The sequence below is a fragment of the Bos indicus x Bos taurus genome, chromosome 5, assembly GCF_003369695.1.
Source record: "Bos indicus x Bos taurus breed Angus x Brahman F1 hybrid chromosome 5, Bos_hybrid_MaternalHap_v2.0, whole genome shotgun sequence".
Taxonomy (NCBI): domain Eukaryota; kingdom Metazoa; phylum Chordata; class Mammalia; order Artiodactyla; family Bovidae; genus Bos; species Bos indicus x Bos taurus.
This window is the reverse complement of record NC_040080.1, coordinates 109,932,177-109,955,442: the sequence shown is the minus strand read 5'-3', so window position 1 is coordinate 109,955,442 and position 23,266 is coordinate 109,932,177. Positions and strand designations below refer to the sequence as shown.

General features: G+C 39.1%; 1 protein-coding gene and 1 long non-coding RNA gene across 3 annotated transcripts; one reads left to right on the top strand and one right to left on the bottom strand.

The window, feature by feature from the left end:
• Positions 1 to 4,780: 4,780 nt before the first annotated feature.
• LOC113893330 lies at positions 4,781 to 21,049 on the bottom strand. Of its 2 annotated transcripts, XR_003511288.1 has the most exons (3): positions 20,901 to 21,049; positions 12,834 to 13,065; positions 4,781 to 5,532 (listed from the first exon to the last, which is right to left on the bottom strand). It is a non-coding gene; the product is annotated as an uncharacterized LOC113893330 (long non-coding RNA). The 2 variants fall into 2 exon arrangements; XR_003511287.1 differs by lacking the exon at positions 4,781 to 5,532 and having other exon boundaries at positions 11,126 to 13,065.
• Positions 21,050 to 21,419: 370 nt separating this feature from the next.
• MYF6 (myogenic factor 6) lies at positions 21,420 to 23,266 on the top strand. The gene is made up of 3 exons (XM_027543273.1): positions 21,420 to 22,041; positions 22,332 to 22,422; positions 22,638 to 23,266. Exons 1-3 carry the CDS (start codon positions 21,523 to 21,525, stop codon positions 22,754 to 22,756), a joined length of 729 nt encoding a protein of 242 aa, XP_027399074.1. The 5' UTR covers positions 21,420 to 21,522; the 3' UTR covers positions 22,757 to 23,266.

The following is a 23,266-nucleotide window of genomic DNA, read 5'->3' as shown; positions in this document are numbered from 1 at the left end:
CATACCAAATCAGTGTCTGCAATACAGTCATTTGAAAATAAAATTAACTCAACAGAGAGTGAAAGTGAAAGTGAAATTGCTCAGTCGTGTCCAACTCTTTGCGACCCCATGGACTGTAAGCTACCAGGTTCCTCCATCCATAGGATTCTCCAGGCAAGAGTACTGGCTGCTGCTGCTGCTAAGTCGCTTCAGTCCAACTCTGTGCGACCCCATAGACAGCAGCCCACCCGGGCTCCCCCATCCCTGGGATTCTCCAGGCAAGAGTACTGGGTTGCCATTTCCTTCTCCAGATGAAAAGCATTATTCTCCCTTGTTAATGGGATTGTTTCTTTAGAATTGCAAGCTTGAATTATTTTCATTTTTACTGAAAGTATTAGATTGAGAAGTCATTTTAGTAAATTAGAAACTTTTAATACTTTTATACCTGATTAATCCTTATAAATTCCTCTAAGATTCTAGATTCTTCTACTGTGTCCATTATCACAGATAAACATAATAAAAGCTTACTAGATGCACCCGAGACCACATTTAGTAACGATGGACGCTGCATATCATAATCATGTCACTGAAAGCCAATGAAAAAGATAAAATTTGTAAACCTCACAAAGAAAATAGACCTATTGAGGAGTTCAAGATAAGATAATATCCTGGCTTCTATTTAGAAACAATGCAAGCCAACTGATAATGAAACAACATATTCAAAGTGCTCAAAGCACCACCTAAATTTGATTAAAGGCAAATACAAAAAGCTACAGCTAGTGTCATGAAAGTGAAAGTCGCTCAGTTTATCCAACTCTTTATGATCTCATAGACTGTAGCCCACCAGTCTCCATCCATGGGTTTCTCCAGGCAAGAATCCTGGAATGGGTTGCCATTTCTTACTCCAGGGGATCTTCCTGACCCAGGGATCAAACCCAGGTTTCCTGCATTGCAGGCAGACTTTTAACTGCCTGAGTCACCAGGTGAAATATTAGAGGCCTTCACCCTAAGGGCAAAAAAAGGCAAAAATGCCCACTTTCACAACTTCAGGGAAGATCTCAAATGTCAACCCACTCCAGTATTCTTGGCTTAAAAATTCCATGGACAGAAGAGCCTGGCACACTATGGTCCATGGGGTTGCAAAGGGTCAGACATGACTGAGCAACTGAGTATGTGCTCACAACTTCTATTCCACATTGATGTTCCTAGTCATTACACTAAGGCAAGAAAAAGGTTTGTAAATGAAGAGACAAAACTGTCTATATGAGTGTAATTATTTATGAGGAAATTCCTGAGGAAACTACAAAAATCACTAGGTATAATAAATAGCTTTAAAACATATTACAGAATATGAGATCAAGATACAAAAAAAATCAATTTTATCTTGACAACTGTAACAACTGGAAATGGTAATTTAAAATGCCATTAAGGATAGCATGAAATGCTTAGAATAAGTTTAACAAAGTATCTGCAAGAAACACACTAGAAACAATACTGATATGAATTGAAGCAGGCTTAAATAAAAATTTTATAATGCATGTCCATGAACTCAGAACATCAATTCTCCTCATACTGATCTATGGATTAAATGGAATATCAATCCCATAAGGCTTTTTTTCTAGAAATCAATAAACTTGCTTATAATTTATATAGAAATGATGCAAAAAAATCTAGAATAGCCAAAGTATTCAAATAGAATACTGCTGAATTCTGTCATCAACAAAGGTGACAAAGTAATTCAATGGAGAAGACTGTCTTCCCAATAAATAGTGCTGGAATGACTGGATGCCCATTTGGAAAAACATGAATCTTCATCTTTAGCCTCATCCCTAGCCTATAACACACACACAAATATTAACTTGAAATTCAACACAGACCTAAATGTAAAGCTTAAACTATAAAGCTTATAGAAAAAAAGTTAATAAAATCCTCATGACTTTGGGACATGCGAAGATGTCTTAGAGTACAAAGAAATATAAAAGAAAAAATTGATATATTGTACTTCAGAATTATAACATTCTGCTCTTTAAAAGACTATGAAGAAAATGAAAATCCAGGCCACTGGCTGGGAGAATAGGAGAAAATATTCACAAATGTGACAAGATGCAAGTCCTGGGATTGGTATTCAGAATGCATGTATATTTACAGAATAGCACACACACAAATGGACAATACATGAAAAGATGCTCAACACCATTAGTCCTCAAGAAAATGCAAATGCAAATCAGAATGAAGTAACCATGCTAACAAATGATTAAAGTTAAAAATGACAGGTAATATCAAGTCATGCCAGCACAAATTTGGAGAAGCTGGAACTGCTGTGGTATATGGTGCAACCACTCTGAAACAGACTGTTTCTTACAAAGATAATACCCTATGGCCATATTACTCAGTATTGCCACTCCTACTCACTTATCCAAGGGAAGTTAAAATATATTTCCAGAAATGGACTTGTATTAATAGTGCTCTTAGCAACTTTATTTACAATGGCCAAAAATGGAAAGAATCCAAATACCCACCAGCAGGAATGAGCAAATAAGTTGTGGCATTTTTTGACAAGAAAGTGAAATATTGATACACATGAGAAGAGGAAAAATATTCAAAACCATTATACTGAGTGAAAAGAAGACATATAGGGGAATACATACTGGAAGAGTCCATTTAGATGTAGTTCTTGAGAGGGTGAAATTAATCTATAGTGATGGAGATCAACTCAGTGGTACCTGGAGTAGAGTTTATGTGGGGAATTGACTGCAATGGACAAAAAGGAACTTCTGGAGGGTGCTGAAAGTTCTATATCTTGAGTAGGAGAGTTATTTATACAGGTATATTTATTTGTTAATATGTTTAAGTTGTATACATACAATGAATGCTTTTTTCATGTAAATTATAATTCAATATTTGATTAAAAATAGAACAATGAAAAATTATTAAGATATTTACAGTAAGCTACTCATACATTTTTAAAATACAAGCAGTGCATATTTAATGGATTCACTGATTATAGTACGTATGTAAAATCATAAATAGTAATGTAAGGGCATCAGAATCGTGATTTCCTCTGACATGGGAGGAACTCAGGGAGGAAGATGAACTGCCATGAAATCAAGGGGCCCACAAGGGTTTCAAATGCATTTGTAAATTTTGTTTTAAAGTCTAAAGCTTATACGGCCACATAGATTTGTTAAAATTAAGTAATGAATAAAAAACATTATTCTTTAAAGTTTTGTGTTTGAAATATTTCATAATTTTAAAAGTGAGTATAATTTAAACTTTAGTAACTTATTACAATGATGTAAATGTTTATGTACTGTTTTCACTAATCTATCAAAGTATCCTGCTCATCTGCTTGAATGAGGGCAATATGAAGCAAAATGTTTACTTTATTATTTACTCCATTCCCAAAGGACTAGCAATCAGTGTTTTAACATTAAAAATAAAACCTGACATACTGCAAGTGCTTTCCACAGGATTCACTAGTTCTTATTCACCTAGTATTTATAGTTCACTAAAAACTATATTCGTATTCACTTAGTATTTATAGTTTCGGGTGAACTGCCATGGAAGATGTGAATCCACTTGCTGGACTCTTATACTGGAAAACAGAGCTTCATCAGTCTAAGGGCACCACATTCATAAAGTTGGTGCATACTAACAGGATCAACATCTATTTCTCAGAGTTGTTATTTATATTTTAAAGAATACACTTACAATTGTGATATGAATCATTTGCATGAAATAGACTTATAATTCCATTTACCATGAATAATAATAGCTTTCTCTAATGAATCATTATGTGCCAAGCATTCTTCTAAGGATTTTATAAATATTAATCTCCTGACAATTCATGGAAGTAGGTATCATGATTTGCCTTTTACAAATGAGAAAACAAAAGCAAAAAAAATGGTTAAATAACCTGCCCAGGTTTACACATCAAATAGGTGAAACTGCCCAGAACTGAAACTGGAACTCTGACGTTAGAGGCTACAGCATCAGCTACCACACATCACTGCATCACCTAGAGACCATCAGATACACAGTGGCTTTGATCTCACCTATTTGGACACAGAACATACATGTGAACACTCATTACTCTCATCCTTAAGAACAGACGTTTCTGAATATCATCTAAAATAAGCCCTTTTATGCAAGTTTTTCATGCGATATAGTCAGCCAGTGGTAGTGCTACCCTCTGAATTAAAGTATCACGTTTGATATTCTTCCTGCAATTTGCTGCCTCCTCCAATATGTATTGATTCAAACCAAGATGTACTGTTTTCCCAAATCTCAGGAACTCGTTGCCAGATTTCTCTCCCTAGCTCTCAGCTCTATTATTTTACCCATCCAATTTGGCAGCCTGACATTGCCTATTAAGTTAAACTCAGAAAGTGTTTTTCCCAGTCTTACTCCAATTTTCCAGACCTAAGCCAAACTATGATACTTCCTGCCTTAACACACCCTACACGTTATCAATACCCTGCTTTAGCTCCGGTATTCTCAACAGATCTTATCCTCCACTCACGTTCCCCCTCTTACTAGATAGTCCTTATTCACAAGCAGCTGACAAACTTTTTCTCACAATTTGAACCTCATTGCATTTTGTATAACATCATCTTCTGCATGAGATGTACCTGAACTAATACGTGCAATTGGAAAGTTTCCCTTAGAAGAAGTAAAATAATGTGGCCTACGCAGCAGTGTATTTTCTTACCAATCTCCACTTGCTAAAATATCTTCTCAAGGAGCAAACAAGCACTACTGGGTCAAAGATAAATGAAAGTAGGGGAGCAGGGACACTGAGCAGACAGTAATTTGTCATTTATTCAGGATCACCAGTTACCCAGAATGAAACTAAGATCTTAACAGTATGCAGACAAAAATCCTTTGAACAACTGAAAGTACAAAAAGGAATTCTGTACAATCGGACGACATACTAAAAACTAGTTCAATAGTACTTTTTGTCTTATAGACACTTCAGCAAACATGATTTCCCCGTACACAGCAGTTTGTAAACAGAGTTAATGGCCAATATCCTTATATTGTGTGCATACCAACACACATCTCACTTCCTAAAAGCATGTAAGCCTTCAAAACATAAAACTTGGGGATCACTTATAGAAATTCGACATATTTCAACAGCCACTGAAATATTACAGCCAAAGTACTCAAAACATTTTTTTAATTACATTATATTTACTCCATAAGGAGAAAGGTAGGGGTTTAACATGTTTTTTTTCCCCCCCCTCAAAGACTCCATCAAAACTAATTAGACTATAAAAGCAGGGAGGCACAGTTTCAAAAGAAACTTGGAACCAAATATCCCACGAGGTGAGACAGGTGCTGAGATGTAGAGGCGGGTCTGGCCTCGGCTGCCAATCTGTACACACACAGAGGCAGCCACCAGGGCCAGAGAGGACAGTAAGCAACAGCAGGTGGTGAGTCCGGCAGGCAGGACACACGCGGGTGGGCCAGGAGGAGGCATCGCATCACAGCGGGCAGGTGGGGCAAGGCTGAAGAGAAGCCAGGAGCTGGCACCGCTCAGATCCAGGAAAGCTGGAGGAAGGGAAGCGGGTCACGAGGAGTCAGGGTCCTACTGGCCAGCCAGGCTTAGAAGCATCGCCCTTCCTCGGGGGCAGACACAAAGTAGACAGACTCAGGCTGGCTTCAATAACCCCTCACTTTCTGAAGACAGATAGACAGAGATACACAAACACATGTATTTCTAGATCACTCCTTAGTGTGGCTTAACAGTACTAAATAAATGGGAATTGCATGAAAAATACATACAGGCTTTAAATAACTAAGGCACTAAAGATTTGAGAGACAAAGATTTTATCAAAATCAGGTACCAAAAATACATCCTGCTTATCTAACCAAAGCAATAAGAAAAATAAAAATAACAAGTCAAAATTGTCATTATTTGATTCAAAAATATTGCATACCTAGGAAATACAAATAAGCAGACTGAAAGGCTTTAATAAAGGTTCTCGAATACAAGTGACCACAAAATAAATATTCCAAAATGATAACCAATTAATGAATGATAAGAAATAATGGGAAAAATTAGTTTACTGATAACACCCAAAATATAAAGTACCAAGAGGCTAACCTCAGAGGGTACTTCTGAAGAAAACTATAGAACAGAGAAACCTAAGACATGATCAGATTTTTCAGTAAGGGAAGCCTATTATAAAAAACAAGGTTATTTTCAAATTACTTCATAAGTTTAACATGGTAACTTAAAAATCTTTAATAGTGTTAGATTATTTTATATTTATGAAAACATCTTAAGTTCACATTATGAAAACATCTGGAAAAATAAATGAGAAACTTTTATGTGATTACGAGTGATGAGAAAACTTTCCTTTCATATGTTAAAATATTTTATTATAAAAATAAAGTTGAAGTGTGTAACTAATATAAGAAGCAATACCTAATAAAACAGACAAGTTTTCAAATACAGGCCACATAAGATTTTAATATATCAGAAAGTATCGCCCACCAAGGAAGAAAAGATATGTTGCTATTCAGAAATGATGCAGGGAAATTGGCTGCCAGGGGGGGAAAAAATGCAATCATGTCAAATTTAACCCCCTCGTGATAAACCAAGATGGATGTTGGAGTGAATAAATCTTAGTATGTTCCATGCCTTATTTCCTTTGGTCTTAATTTTCTTTAAAAAATCATAAACAATTTCACCTTTTCAGGATAAACACCAACTTTTAATGCCAAGTGGGTCATATTAACCAAATGCGAAACATTTACATTTTCTCCAAAATTTATAAGAATTCTAACAAGTATGTCCCTGAAACAAAATAAAAGGTATCCAAGAGGAAATAGCTCAATTCAGTTCAGTCGCTCAGTCGTGTCCAACTCTTTGCGACCCCATAAATCGCAGCACACCAGGCCTCCCTGTCCATCACCAATTTCTGGAGTTTACTCAAACTCATGTCCATGGAGTCAGTGATGCCAGAAATAAGAGGTATCCAAATTGAAAGGGAAGATGTAAAATTGTCATTATATGCAGATAACACAATACTTTAAATAGGAAACTCTGTAAGACTTCACGCAAAAACTACTAGAAGTGATAAATACAGCAAAGTAGCAGGATATAAGATTAACACAGAGAAATCTGTTGCATTTCTTTACACTAATAACGAAATATCAGAAAGTAAAATAAAAATCACTTTTAAAACAAAATATTTGAGGGCAGATTTTTTTTCTTTATACCATATTCTAGCTAATAAATAAATAACAGACCATCACAACCTCTCATTCCGTAATGTATCTAGGCAAATATCATGAATGGCTGCTAATAGTAAAAAAAAAAAAAAAGTGAGAGAGACACGTTTGTAGAATAAAAAAAAAAGTACAATGTGATCTTGCCAGCCCTCTCTCCTCCCATCGAGTCTGAATCCAATCAAGCATCTACATCCAGCTACCAATTGATGAAATTATAGACATTAGAAAAACATGTTAAATTATGCCCAAAAATGCAATCAACAAAATTCAGAGTTTGGAAAACCATACAGGACCAATGAATCAATTCTTTAAAAAATCTGGAAAAGATATAAAGCTGTAGCGGAGGAACCACAGAGACTTAAAAGATTTATCAACTAACCACATCCTGGAGGCTTTCTTATGGTACCAGTTCAAACAAACTAAATGTGGCTCCACACAAACAATCACACATTTAAGTTTCTACTGCAACATTATTCATAATAGCAAAAAAAAAAAAAAAAAACAGATAAATAAATGTGGTACATACATACAATGGAATATTATTCAGCCACAAAAAGGAATGGAGTACTTATTCAAACATCAACCTTGAAAACTTTACACTAAGTGAAGGTGTTACTTACCGGTTTGTTTTACCCAACTCGCAGCAAGCCAAAACGGTGAGATGCTGAGGTTTGCAGCAAAGCAAGGAGATGGGCAAATAGGTGTCAAATCATCTCGGAGAAGCCAAGACAATCTTTGTACAGCACTGGCATAACTAAGCTTCAGGCCTCTGCACATTTTAAAGGTCACAAGTGCGCATGCCTACGCATGCCCAGACCAGCGGTCAGGGGTCCTTTCTAGCCCTAAGGCGCGCAGCTCGAACTAGACACAGCTGACTCTTGGCTCAGCCTTAACTACGTGCAGCTGACTCCAAGTTCCTGGAAAACAACTCAGGCAGGCATCTTATTGTTCAGGCTGCATGCTGCCTGGAGGACGTGAAAATCTTAAAACCTTGTTCAGAGAAGGTAAGTGAAGTGCCATTTCACCCATGGTTTCTAAAGAAGCCAGACATATTGCAATGATTCCACTTAAACTAAATATCCAAAATAGGCATATCCGTAGAAAGTTCATTAGTGGTTGCCAGGAACGGAGTGGGAAATGGGATGTGACTGCTAATGGGTACAAGGGTTCTTCTTGGGATGATGGAAATAGTGGTGACGATTGTACAACTTTGTGAAAATACTATAAACCGCTGACCGACACATTTTAAAACGGTGAACTTTAGGGCTTCCCTGATGGCTCAGTGGTAGAGAACCTGCCTGCCAATGGAGGAAACGCGGGTTTGATCCCTGGACTGGGAAGATTCCACACGCCTCACAGCAACTATGCCTGTGCCCTGCAGCTACTGAGCCCCGTGCTAGAGCCGACAAGCCACCACTATTGAAGCCCAAATGCTCTAGAGCCTGTGCTCTGCAACAAGAGAAGCCACTGCAGTGAGAAGTCTGGGAACCAGAACAGAGTAACCGCCCAGTTACAGCAACTAGAGAAAGCCCACGAGCAAAAATGAAGACCCAGCTCAACCATAAATAAATATGTTTTCATGAAGCTATTTAATAAGACAATTGGGGAGTTAATGGCATTGGCTAGAAGTACGACCATTTCACTCTCAGAGTTTAGGCCTGAATTACATGTAATTTACAAAAAAAATATTTAATAAGTGAGTTCATCAAAAGATCTTAATTAAGTCACATGAAAGGAGAGGTCTGCTCTACTAAGTGTTCCACTATTACATGTTCTGTTCTAAGAAGTTTATTGAGGCCTGATTATTTCAACAGCACCTTAGACAGACTACTGTGATCATTTCAAAGTTGTCATAAATGTATTGAAAAGAAAGTGAAAGTCAAAGTGTTAGTCAGTCGCGTCCAACTCCAGGCTCCTCTGTCCATGGAATTCTGCAGGCAAGAATATGGGAGTGGATTGCCATTCCTTTATCCAGAGGATCTTCCTGACCCAGGGATCAAACTCAGATCTCCTGAATTGCAGGCAGATTCTTTACTGTCTTGAGCCACCTTACATGGGTTACATGATATGAAACATTTAAGATACCACTTTTTAAAAATAAGTATTAATATTAGACTAAAAAATGTTGTGCAAAATTAAGTTATTTCAAGGTAAATTAGAATATTTTTATTATTATAAAGCTAAGACTTTATTAAGAAGGAAGTTGAAGGATACAAAGAGGGGGGTTAAGGATTACTGGTTCCAGTGCTGGGTTCTGTACTATTCTACCTCAGGAACCCAGTCAACTCTGAACAAGTAAAGTTCAGGAAGTGAAATGGTGGCAACTGGAGAGTGTCCAGAAGAATGGCCACACTAAGATACCATATGTCCCAAGGCCTTCACTCTCAGGGTCAGCTGGCAGACTCTCATGACATGGAAGCCAGGAACTACGAGGATGACCAGGTACTCAGGAGCTGGGTGACTAGGAACAAGCAACCCACCAACATAGCACGAGTGCCTGAACACAAATTGATGTACTCTAATTGTGTTGTGACAGCCAGACTAAGCAATTAATTACTTAGATTTAGTATCCAAGGCTTAGCAATTTCAGCTCCAAAAATAAAGCTTGCTATATAATTTTTTTTTTTTTTTAAGCAGAGTGCCTATTATCCCATAAAGTTTCCAGGAAGTTCTACTAAAATAAGATGAGCATTGTATCGTTCACTGATCTGGATGCACAGTGTTTTGGGCAAAGCACCAAATCACAAACAGAAATAGAAATAAAAGAATAAGTATCTGATAAGGAAAGATGCTACTTCATCTCAGGGAAGACGATGAGGGTTTTGACAGTTCTCACTCAGCAGATCTTACACAGTCCCTGCTTTCCACCAAGTAGTCTTCTAAGCACTGGTGATTACATAGTTCCTGCTCTCCAGGGTGGACTACATGAGCAAATAAGCACTAGAGGGCAATGTGATAAGAGCTTGGTTATGAATAACCACAGGAGCAAATGCTGTAATCAATATGAGACATAGGAAAAGAGGCAGTTGAGAAAAATAGAAATCGCCTGATGATCCACACTCCATAAATAATCCCTTGTGAGTATTTTCTTACAGTCATAAACTTTGAAATAGGAACATACTAGACAAAATCAAGTGCTCCCAAGCTTCCTGTGATTCTGTGCTTTTTCACCAGATTCTACTACCAAGGAAGCATACTATTAAAAAGACGTGATTTAGGCTAACGCCTTTGATTTTCAAAACGTTGTGAGTTGTTTTATAAAAAGAGTAGATTCTGATAGAAGCCAAGTGGTCAATTCTGAACTCAGAATGATTTTATAACCCTACATTTCCCCTTCTAGCTTTTCCTTTCCCTCTCTCCTCTCTCCTTCCTCTCCCCCTCTCCTCTCCTCTGGCTCCATTATTTGTCTTTATTCTAGATAGACTATTAAAAACCCCAGAGCCCCAGAAAAGTCTTGCTGCCCACTTCTGAAAGTAGAGCTAAATTACTGCACCCTCAGGAAATCTCACACTAATCTTATAAGATCGTGCTTCATTTTTTCCTGTGGTTGAAGTTATTGCTAAGATAATGCATTTATAAAACATTTTAAGTAACACACCACTGCCAAAAATAGTATTATAGTATTATCATATGTCCTAAAGCTGATTTTAATCATCACTTTAATCTTCAAAAGATAACTTATTCCATAGAGAAGACTGGGATTTTCTTCAAAGTCAGAAAAAAAGCTTTTTAGTGAATTGAAATGAATAAGATTAAAGAAAAAATTCTGCTATGGGAGCTTTAGAAAGCTATATAAAATACCAAACACTCCAAGAAGTAAAAATAAAGTTTGAAACATAAGAAGTCTAGCTGTTGTAGAATCATGTAGGGAACATTAACGAATGAATAGCTTGAAATTACTTAGTTAAAGCGGCATATGTTCTTAGTTTTATTATATCGTAAGATGAAACAAATTCTGAAGGATTAAACCATGTTCACTGATTTGAATACAAAGGTAAAATAAAACAGTCAAATATCACATTACACTTATCTTTAAGCATAGCAGCCACACACACACAAATTTGCTACCTTCTGGAAAACATCAAATACAAACATTTCCAGGAACAGCACAACAGATTGGTAAAGTGTAACGTAGCCCGCGGTTCCTGCATTCTTTGTTGGTGACGTGCTGTTTCTCACTAACCCAAAACAAAACTGGACACACAGAAAAAGAACCTGCGCCACGGAAAAGTCATACAGTCAGTCCCACTTCATTTTATTGCAAAACAAATACTGTACTCTTCTACAGCCATTCCTTCTGTTATTCATTTTTATGTTCTTTAATCCTCAAAGTTCTGGGGGTTTCCCAATCACGAATAGAAATGAGCAAGGTCGTTCATATTTCACAAGGGGCTACAAAAGTCATTCTCTGTCCCCTGGGTTCTGTGAGTGCTTCCAGTCATGGCAGGGAAGTGACCTCCCTCACACAATGTGTGCACACACACCTCCCAACTGGGGAAAAAAAAATCTGTGAACTAGAGATCTACTGGACCCAGTCAGGTTGGGTGTGTGGAACAGTGCAAGTTAGGGAAGAAAGCACTGGCATGGATCTACCTGATATCAAGCCCATTCAGTCTTGCTGGAGAGAACTAATTGATTCTGTTCTTTTGACTTTTTAAGGGCTCCGCTGAAGTCTCCCTCGGGGAGAGTGGAAATGAAACAAATGGTAAACTACACTAATGACTCTGTGACACACTTGCAGGCCTCTGGTGGTGTACCGTCTCCTGAACACAGAAAGGATAGTCAACAAAGAGCCGTACCAGAAAAGTCTGTAAAACCGTAAATTGCCACAACAGCTGAGAGAATCGTCCTATTGAAAGGAAATTAATGAGCGAGTGTCAAAATGGGCAGTTGGTGTCAATTCCTAGAGGATTTGAAAGTGAGAAGTGGACTTGAGGAAACCATGTTAATAGAGACCTGGTTTGTATGAAAAGAAAATCATACTTCACCAAATATCCATCATAAGAGTCATGCTTGTCACAATTCACATTAGTCTGTGTTTTGAGAAAAAGAATGCTTTCTTAAGGGCTATGTAGGCACCTTACCTTGTTGAGCTCCAAAAGCATATGATCGTCTGTTTTCTTGAAAACAAATTTAGAAAGAAATTCTACACTCAGCTGATGTGGTAATTCTTGGAACAAAACATACCCACCATTTTTTTTTTTTAAAGAACCTTTCAAGCCCAAACTATTTTTTTTTAACAACTTTCAAAAAGAAGCAAAAAACAAGAGATGGTAAATGGCAAATAGAAATTAGAGATTATGAAACTTTTATAAAGAGAGATTTATGTTAAAGAATTCAAAGAAATTAGGCAAGATACTAGAAAATATCAAGCAACAGCAATTCTATTAATATTTGAAAACATGTAAAGAACTATTCTGAAAGGAGCTATAATATATACTTGCTGTTACTTAAGAATATTCAATCCTACTATAGAGTATAAGAGAGTAGATGAAACTATATATAAAAGCAAATGATTGGGAAAACGGGTTACAGACAAAGTGAGTTCACCCTATGCTTGTCAACACAGAAAGGGCTGGAGGGCCAATTAAGCATCAAACAACCAAATATACCTGAGAAACCCCATTTCAAGAAGTCTTAAAATGACTACTTATTGGTGAAGTCCAGTTTGGTCCACATAATCTGCTAGCCACCCCGTAGATATAGTAGATACAGCTCCCTATAGGTGAGCTGTAGTTTTGACTAGGTATACAGAGCATCCGTGTATTTATTCAGACACCTTCTGTCTGGTGAGATTCCTTGCTCATCCTCAGTTCTGGTCCTTGTACTGGTCTCCTGGGCAGACTGAAGAGGAAGGAAGAAATACAGGACATAAATGCATTGTGTAGGCTTCCCAGGTCGCTAGTGGTCAAGAACCCACCTGCCAATGCAGACGGAAGAGATGTGGGTTCAATCTCCAGGTGGAGCAGATCCCCTGGAGGAGGGCATGGCAACCCACTCCAGTATTATTGCCTGGGAAATCCCATGGACAGAGGAGTCTGGTGGGGTTGCAAGGAATCAGACATGACTGAAGCGACTTCGCATACACGCACATACGCATTGTGTAACTCAAGACTTGGATAGTAAGGTCTCTCCACTCCACCTTTACCCTGTCGTAAGTGTGCTAAACTACACTGTCTTTCTCTTTCCTTCTTACTGTGTATTTTAAAGTAACAATAGACCATGGGTTTCAAGCATTTGAATTTGAGAAGCAATTTCATGACCTCTGGGACAGGATGGCACTGTACATGGAAAATACCATTGCATCATTATTTCCCAATGGGTCAACACAGGTCCAAATCTCAGCCAACAGCTATCAACAGTACCTCTTTTGGTCACTAGAAAAACGGAAGTTATCCTACGCGTGGCCAGATAAACACTGAAAGGTCCCCTAAGTTAACTTGCCCTTAAGACTTTTCCATTGCAGACTACTCTTCTATTGGGCACTGTAAGGAGACTCAGAATAAGGACTTCTTTTTGATTATGTAAATCAATTTATGAGCTGTAAGAGATGCTCTAAGAGCCAGAATTTAGTTAATAAGCGTGTGATTTGGGGAGAGTAGATTAATTTCTCATTGTTTTATTCCCTTTTTAAAATGGAGATAAATCATATTGGCAAAACATTGTGAAATGAAGTGAAAGTCACTCGGTTGTCTCTGACTCTTTGTGACCTCATGGACTATACATACAGTCCATGGAATTCTCCAGGCCAGAATACTGGAGTGGGTAGCCTTTCCCTTCTCCAGGGAATTTTCCCAATCCAGGGATCGAACTCAGGTCTCCCGCATTGCAGGCGGATTCTTTACCAGCTGAGCCACACAAGTGAAGCCCAAGAATACTGGAGTGGGTAGCCTATCCCTTCTCCAGGGCATATTTCCAACCCAGGAATCAAACTGGGGTCTCCTGAATTGCAGGTGGATTCTTTACCAACCGAGCTATCTGGGAAGCCCAAAACATTGTGATATATAATGAAATCATTTATCTAAAGTACTTCAACACAGGAATTGCCACTTTTTTTTTTTTTCAAAATTGACTAATGGCTACAACTTTACAAAATAAATTAATATAGCTACTCTTTATGCTATACTCTAAAAGTACAAATCCTGGAATCTTACAGTGTCAAACAGCTTTTAATCTCATATAGTTTATACTTAAACAGAAAAAAAAAATACTTAATAAAAAGATTGTGCTTACATTGTGAAATTATATAGCATGGCTTTTCCAATCACAACACCTAGCCCAGATCTTGAAATTAGAGAAGACAAAACTTAACATGATTAATTTTTATGTGACTAGCAACACACTGAAATAATTCCTGTACTTAAAAAGCACCAGGATATATACAATTTAAACATTTTCTCACTTTTGGCATGCTTCTGCCACTTACCATCCTAAAAGCTAACATGTATTTATCTCAAGGTGAAATGTCTGAAGTTCTGAAAAAGTGTGAAATGTGTGTGTACGTCTGATTAAACAACTGTTTTTTTCCAAACCGGTAGAGAAACTTTATGGGATAAATGTGTTTGTACAGTGGTGACTATTTGTCACAGTAGGCTCTGACATAGGCTTTAAAGCACCAACTATTTTGGACAATATGTCATAACCAGCCAGTTGGAGGGCAGTAACAAAATACTTGGCTAACCATTCTATACTAGAGACATCTGTTTAGCTTAGCAAGCTGGTAACACCAGACCCTACTATAATTTGGATCATCTGAAGATCACAATCATTTAGTTTTTAAAAGATGTAAACAACATTGAAAGGCCATTCCATATATCTTAGACATTTTAAACAGTTATTATGGAGCATCATGAATAAAGTTTATGATTACATAAATATTATGTTTAAGTGAAAAAGACCATAAATACATGATACTATATTTATATTCTTAAAATTATTTAATATAAAATTTACATTATATAATATTACATAATATAAAATTTTTGGTCATATGTAGGACAAAAAAACCAAAGTATGATTTATTGAGGCAAGAGGTAGATGGGTGATTTTTCTTTTCTTCTATCAATTGAAATAATACCAGTTTGTATTGTTTCCTGTGTGCTGGATACTGTATATTAGGTGCTTATTAACATTGTTTTAATCATTAAAACCACTTTATAAGGTAATATTATTTCCATCTTATGGACTAGCTGAGACTTAAGTTAAAATTACTTGCCCAAGGTCAGATATTAGCAAGTGGCAGAGCTGAGTCTAGAACTTATGTCTAACATCAAATCCCATACTTGTAATCACTGTAATTCTCTTTAAAGAAAAAAGCCTATACATCCTGTACTCTGTCCATTGCTCATATCTATGAATAGATTCTACCCATCTATCCTGGATAGATGCTTACAGCTTGTTCTGATTTGCCTGGGGATTTCCCAAGCTTAGTCCCGAAAGCAGGACCTTCAGTGTACTTGTCCTAAGCAAACCTTCCCCAGTTGGCAACCCACAGGGTAGGAACACTTAACCTAGAAACATTGTAATGTTTCACAAATGATGCTCTAAAATCCCTCAATCTGAGTGAAGACAGGGAGTGCGCAGAATTTTAAAGGGAATTTCATTTTCTAAGCACCAAGGAATGAGTGTTTCTGGGGTAGAGGAGAAACACTCCTATTTATTGTCTCTTTCCCTAGATGTTGTGCCTAGAAAATAAATGAGCTGCAGCTTCCTTCAGTAGCCCTCTGTATCTAGCGCATGAACTGAACACAGGTTATATGGGGGTTGAGAGCAAAGAGTAAAAAAATAAATTTCTTGAAACATCTGAAGAGCAGCCTCTCTGGTTCGTCTCTGCTTGTCTTAGACACACTTCTTCAGAGCTGCTTGAAAAAGGCCGCTGCCCAGCCCAGCTTTTCTCTGCCCAGCTTCTCACTGCCGCTATCTGGAGGTTGCAGGGGATTTGCCTCTGGGACAAATGGAGAAAAGTGGCGTCAACACAGACACACTGTCATGTGTGGAGCAGTCAGCTCTGAGAAGTTGTCTGTAACACAGGGAGCCCAGCCTGGTGCTCTGTGATGACTTAGATGAGTGAGATAGGGACAGGGAGAGAGGCTGACCAGAGAGGGAATGTCCATACAGCTAATTCACATTGTTGTACAGCAGAAACCAACACACTGTAAAGCAATTTTCCTCCAATTAAAAAAAAAAAAATGTTTATAACTACAAATAAAATCCTTATTGAATTAAAAAAAAAAAAGCTTCCCTTCTCCTCTGCGTGGTTGGGCCCCTCCCCCTTGTCCTCAGCAGTAACTCGAACATTCTGTCAGTCTAAACGCAAGCTATATTTACCATGGTGTTTGGGAATCTCTGGGCACAAACTGTCTGAAGATTAGGTAAATTACAGGTGCCCGGGCTCATGTTACTCATTTAGCAGCCACAAATTGAGAGCATTAATCTGCCTCTTCTGAATTTTCCCTTTCAGTCAGCGGCCCTTCCTTCACCTTCTATTCTTTAGGGCCACTCCCTGGCCTTGCTAGCTGACCCTTCTTCTCCCCACAGGCTGGACTTCATGCCGTTCATTTTCTTCCTCTCCTGCTCCTCCTCCTCCAGCCCCTCTTTCTTTTATTCCCTTTCCTCCTCTTTCTTTCCGCTGCTGAAAAAGTATAACTATTTTCTATCTGGCCCTCAGTTCTGCTTTTTCAGCTATGACAGAATCTGCTTTTTTGAACCCGGTTTCACTGACTCAACGGACATGAGTTTGAGCAAACTAGGGGAGACGGTGACAGACAGGGGAGCCTGGTGTGTCATAGGCCAGGGGGTCGCCACGAGTCTGACAGGGTTTAGTCACTGAGCAACAAATGCAACAATCTAGCCAAAGTCCCTAGGTATAGCCCACGAAAACCTCTTCATCAGTTCCTGACTGATGCTGTGTCTACTTCTTCCCTGAACTTCCTCCTATGGTCACCACTACCCTAATTGTCAGGTCTGTTAAAAATCTTCAAATCTGCTCCCTAGAAATCCCAACCCAACATCTTAGGAACTTCCCAGACCATTCCATCCATTCGTGACAGATTGTTCATTGTTACACACTCATAAGAAACCACATTCTCTTCCTCCAATTTCCTAGTCACTTGTGTAATTTTTTTTTAATTAGAGTAAACAGAAATTTGCTGAGGGCATAAACACACGAAACAATTACTGGAGTCCCTAGTGCTAATATTCCCTGGTGGCTCAGACGGTACAGTATCTGCCAGCAATACAGGAGACCTGGGTTGGATCCCTGGGTCAAGAAGATTCCCTGGTGAAGGAAACAGCAACCCACTCCAGTATTCTTGCCTGGAGAACCCCATGGACGGAGGAGCCTGGCTGGCTACAGTCCATGGGGTCACCAAGAGTTGGAGACAACTGAGCAACTAATACTAGTGTTAATATTTTCACTTCTGTAACACAATTAACACAAATAAATCCCTAAATTTATCCTAAACATCTGTCTTAACAGATCTGCATACTTCAATTAATTCCCTTTGGCTATTTCAATCAGAAGCCGTATGAATTGGGAAGCAAGGAAATTAACATTTTTGAGTGCCCACTCCATAATATGGATTCAACATATATTTTTCCATTTTATGCTAACAACAAATCTATGATGTATGTATTATATATGCCATTTGATCTCTTTTAAAATAAGCCTGGAATGTATAATTATGAATAGCTAGAACTTAGTTTCTGACTTATCCAAGACTGCTTTGCCACCAGATACAACACCTTCCCAAAAGCTCACAGTGGAAACCCACTGTTGGCTGGACTAACTATAATCCTTTTCCTCCTACACTTTTTCACAGAGAGGAAAAGCTGGACATATTCAAGATTTTGTGGAGATGATGGGAAGAAAATACATTTACAAATAACTAAGCATGAAGTAAGAATAATTTGAAAACTATTTGAAAACTCTCAATTCTATCACTAACTTACTTTCACATTTTGTTATGAACTCTAGGCCCCTGAAGTGACTTATTGATATTTAATTTTATTATTCTCTTATTAGTTACTTTTTTCATAATTAAAAAATGCACTTGAACTATCTAAAGCTTGGAGGATAAACCCGTTTTGACCACTTGTTGAGATCTGTGTCTCCCATGTTGTACTGAGAAATAATGTAATTGCAATTACAGGCATCTCACATTCTGTAAACAGTTTGAGTTCCAAGAGTTCACTAGTTAGTTGTTTGGAATCACTGTGTATTTTCCCATTACCTAATCTAATAAAAAATGGTTATTTCCCAAGTTGGCATTTCCTTTTTTCTCTCTTCCCATCCCTACCTCAGCCCTCAAAACAACAAAAAAGGGAAAAATCTGTTTGAACAAGGTGAATAACAAGACTAATATTATTGGCCTGAATTGTAGAGAATGTTGTTAAAGGGGTTTTGTAATTTAATAAGAAATGACAATTCAGTAGTGATAGCTGAATTCACACAAAGAAATGCCACCCCTGTCTGGGAAGTTTGCTCTTGATTGGCACCCCAAAGCTTTTTCCTCTTCTTTCTAGAATCTTCTCTATGTTTTGAACTCATTGTTTCTCCAGTGGTGATATTTAAATAAGGGAAAAATAAAGGAGAAAGTGCACTTCCATATTCTTTAGCAGGTTCATGATGCATAAACTGTCTCAGATCTGCCCGAAACGTCTTAAAATCAGAGGTGAGTCTGAGAATCGTTATCACCTTACACGTTACTTCTATCATCCAAGCAACAAAATTCTGAGAAGCAATATTTTTCTAACCTCATTTTTTCTGTAAACCTAATTGCAGTAATTAAAATACTTTTCTTTTTGGGTATGCAACATTTTTGAAGTGACTTTGCATTTTTAAAAACTTTATCATGACCTTTGAGAATATGGTATCTTTGTCATTATGTACTTTATGGGTGAAAAACTGAGAATTTGAGATATTAGGGTTGACTAAGTTCTCAGAGGCCCAAAGTAATTGTGATGTAGGCCTTTGATACCCCAATTCAAGTGCTATTTCTCCCATTTTTTTAAATTGCTTAGTCAATCTCACTCACCCTTCTAGATTCCATCTCCATAAGAAAAGGGATCATTTTTCACTGCTTTATTCTTGGCACCCAAGACACTATCTGGCACTCAGTAACTCAAAAATGTTGAATAAATGAATTTCAGATATCATTTTCTTAATAATCTTAGTAATAATGCTATATAATTTTACTGCTTAAAATGACTTTTCAAATTGCCTTCTCGTTAGAAGATGCAGCACAGAGTGAAATTAAGAGCACAGGGTAATTTTCCATAATATATTCAAGACTATTCCATGAATTCTTGGAGCCTCCAATCTGTAGTCGCTACTGCTGATACTAGCAACCAGGGGACTGGCAGAAATAGGAGAAACTGCACAAAAGTATTAGATTCTTATTATTCCCTATAGTTCCTACTTTTTTAAAAACTGAAAAATGGTTCGCATACTTCATAAGGAATATACAGCTGCACAATAACAAAAATGTAAAAATAGCACAAAATGGCAAAACTTAACATCTCAGGTCTATGGCTTGATCAGAAAATAATGAAGATTTATCTTATGGAGTAAGCGACTTAACTCAAAAATGTAACTAGTTTCTACATTGTCTGACCATTGAGTCCAAGGACATTGTTTTCAGCCTATTCATTTTAAAAAATGAAATCATATTGAGTGTAGCCTATAATTATCACTGCTTGGGGTAGAAGAAGAAGATATTATGTTTCCATCTGGTTTTTCAGGCACTGACTCTAATGGCCAAAACCAGAGGTGACTGTCATCCCAAAGGCAATTTATAGTTGGAAAGAGTCTTCCAGAGCTCTGGGAAAGAAAGGAAAGGGAAGGGAAAAGGAAAGGGTATAACAAAATAAAACAATTTCAATAGGAGGAAAAATTATCTGCTACAGCTGTGCTTCACTTCCTTCATAAGAAATGGTCTTAGCCTTGACATAGCCTTATGCTTTCCATGATAACTAATGTTCATCAAGCAGCTAATGTAAGGTTATATGCTTCACAGGCATGGGATCAGTTAATCGAATTGTCCCCAAAATTCCATAAGGCAACCATTGTTATCTTAAGAGAAATCAAAACCTAGTATTACCTAGGCACACAGAAACAGAAATTAACTTAGCTAGGACTTGAAGGGACTTCTTTGGAACTTAGGGTCCTTGCACTTCATCCTTCTCTTATACCTCCCCAACCACCATACCTATGTGCACTGAACCACAGGCAAGCTGCAGGTAAACACACTCTTCCTTGGTTTGCGTCTTCGCTGCTACCTTTCTCAGCTGAATCCTAAGAAACAACTTATCTGGCATCAAAGGGTGCCAAGAAAGAGAATAAAAAAGCCGTGAGCACACACTGTAGAATAGGAGCCTTAACAGAGGAACCTTAGAGTGCCACACTGAATCCTGGAATATTAAATAGCTATGAGTCTTATTTCCACTAAAACTATTACTCAAGAGACATTATTACATTCATTGCATCCCCATCCTCAGTCCCACCCCTCATCTTATAGGTACTACTGGTCCACCATGGAGGGGTATGGAATTCGGGTGGATCTTACGTTGCCACCCTCCAGAAAAAGATAGCCAAGGAAGGAATCTGAGCACCCTCTAGCCACCCCTTCCAGCTCCCAAACTGTCATACAACCTTAGTAAAAGAGAGGAAAGAGATTTACCTGCTGCTATGGAGGCTGAAGCCTGAAAGTCATGTATAACCTTGGAAGGACTGTAATGGTTTTATCACAGGAATAGCATCTTTTTGAGAGGCAGGAGAGAGAAAAGAGCTGAACCACTCTGCAAATATTAAACAAGCTATTTTGGAGCAATGGCTATTGCCTTTGAAATCTTTCATCATGGGTCTATACTTAGAATTCAGATGAGCCTGGGGGAGGGGAACAGTGCAGTGTTAATCCCCAGTTGTTTTGAACTTGTCCTGTAAGCAGGTTAGCCTCTAAAGTGTCCCAAATTGAAGTGTTCGATGCTTTGTTTAAATTTAGGAGTCCATATATTTTGTTTTAACCTGTCCTGCATATAGGTTGTCACATCATTCTAAAGGTGACACTTTTCAGTTTTCTTTCAAACTAGATGTTCTAGAGAGCACTGGCTGTAATCACATTGAGAGACTGATGCTCCATGACAGCTAAAAGTTGGATTGAGTTTCAGGAGCTACTATATATAAAGCTGGGGCGACTTATGTCACCGCACTAATTAAATGCCATCTGGGTAACCACCCAGAACCTTCTGGGTTTTTGAGCCCATCACCCTGTTCAGACCAAGTCAGAGGCCAAGGAAGAGAACATGATGATGGACCTTTTTGAAACTGGCTCCTATTTTTTCTACTTGGACGGGGAAAATGTTACCCTGCAGCCCTTAGAAGTGGCAGAGGGCTCTCCTCTGTATCCAGGGAGTGATGGTACCCTGTCGCCCTGCCAGGACCAAATGCCCCCAGAAGCCGGGAGCGACAGCAGCGGAGAGGAACATGTCCTGGCGCCCCCAGGCCTGCAGCCTCCCCACTGTCCCGGCCAATGTCTGATCTGGGCTTGCAAGACCTGCAAGAGAAAATCTGCCCCCACCGACCGGCGAAAGGCCGCCACCCTGCGCGAGAGGCGGCGGCTCAAGAAAATCAACGAGGCCTTCGAGGCACTGAAGCGACGGACTGTGGCCAACCCCAACCAGAGGCTGCCCAAGGTGGAGATTCTGCGGAGCGCCATTAACTACATCGAGCGGTTGCAGGACCTGCTGCACCGGCTGGATCAGCAGGACAAAATGCAGGAGTTAGGGGTGGACCCCTTCAGCTACAGACCCAAGCAAGAAAATGTGAGCCCAGATGCTGCCGCCGGGCGGGGAATGGATAGGCTGATTAGGTGCCTTCCTCGGGGCCTTAACCTCCAGCTGCTCGGTCTCCGTTCCCGGTCCCCTTCCTCGCCCTCCCCTCCCGCTGCCTCTCTAATGAACCCCCGGTGACCCGTGAACACGGGGTGCCTGCAGGAGGCAGGAAATTCGTACCCGGCCTGAGGAAACAGGGGAGACACCCCCACCAACGGCCCCCTAACCCACCCCCGGAACCCATGTTTCTTGACTAATCTGCTGCCTCGGTTTTCCTCCAGCTTGAGGGTGCGGATTTCCTGCGCACCTGCAGCTCCCAGTGGCCAAGTGTTTCGGATCATTCCAGGGGGCTCGTGATAACTGCCAAGGAAGGTAAAGTAAAAGGGCACAGGGCTACTAGAGAAACTCCCGGGAGGGGGCTGGGAAGCTCTCTGGGGGCAGAAAACAATGCTCGGAGCCGAGCGGGAACCGGGATGTGCCCTGCGAGCTGGCGCTCCCAACGCGGCGACCGCGCCTGGCGCGGGGAGCAGAGCTGCCTTCCTTCCATGGGAAGTATGTTTATGTGTCTGTGTATTTTCTGCTCCCAGGAGGGACAAGCATTGATTCATCGGCCTCGAGTAGCCTTCGATGCCTCTCTTCCATCGTGGACAGCATTTCCTCGGAGGAACACAAACTCCCCTGCGTGGAGGAGGTGGTGGAGAAGTAACTCAGTGGTCCGGACGTTCTCCACGGAGCAGGAAGATCCCACCCTCCCTGCTTCGCCTAATCCTTTAGATCACGTTACGTTAATATTTAGGAAGCCAGACCCAGGAGTTTATGATAGGGAAGGAGACATATTCACAAAGAAACTTTTTGGAAACTGCTGTGCACGCTCGGATGAAAAAGCCTTTCGGCTTTGGGCTTGTATCTTGGGAACCGCGAGTGGCTTAGATCAGCGGTTTTACTTTTTGTTTGGTTGGTTTTGTAATATATTTACTTTTATTACGGTGATCCTTTTGTGCCATGTTCAGAAGAAGTTCATTCCTGTTTAAAGCAAAGTGGGAACGTTGCATCTAAATGTTAGTGGTATTGAATGTATTTTTGTAAATAACATTAGTACTTCCATTTTTTATGTAAACCTAAGAAATATATTTTAAATGTGGAGTGACATTGTATATAAAATGTGCGAGGATCCTGGTATTGTAATATTAAAAGATAAGTTTCTATATGAACAAAA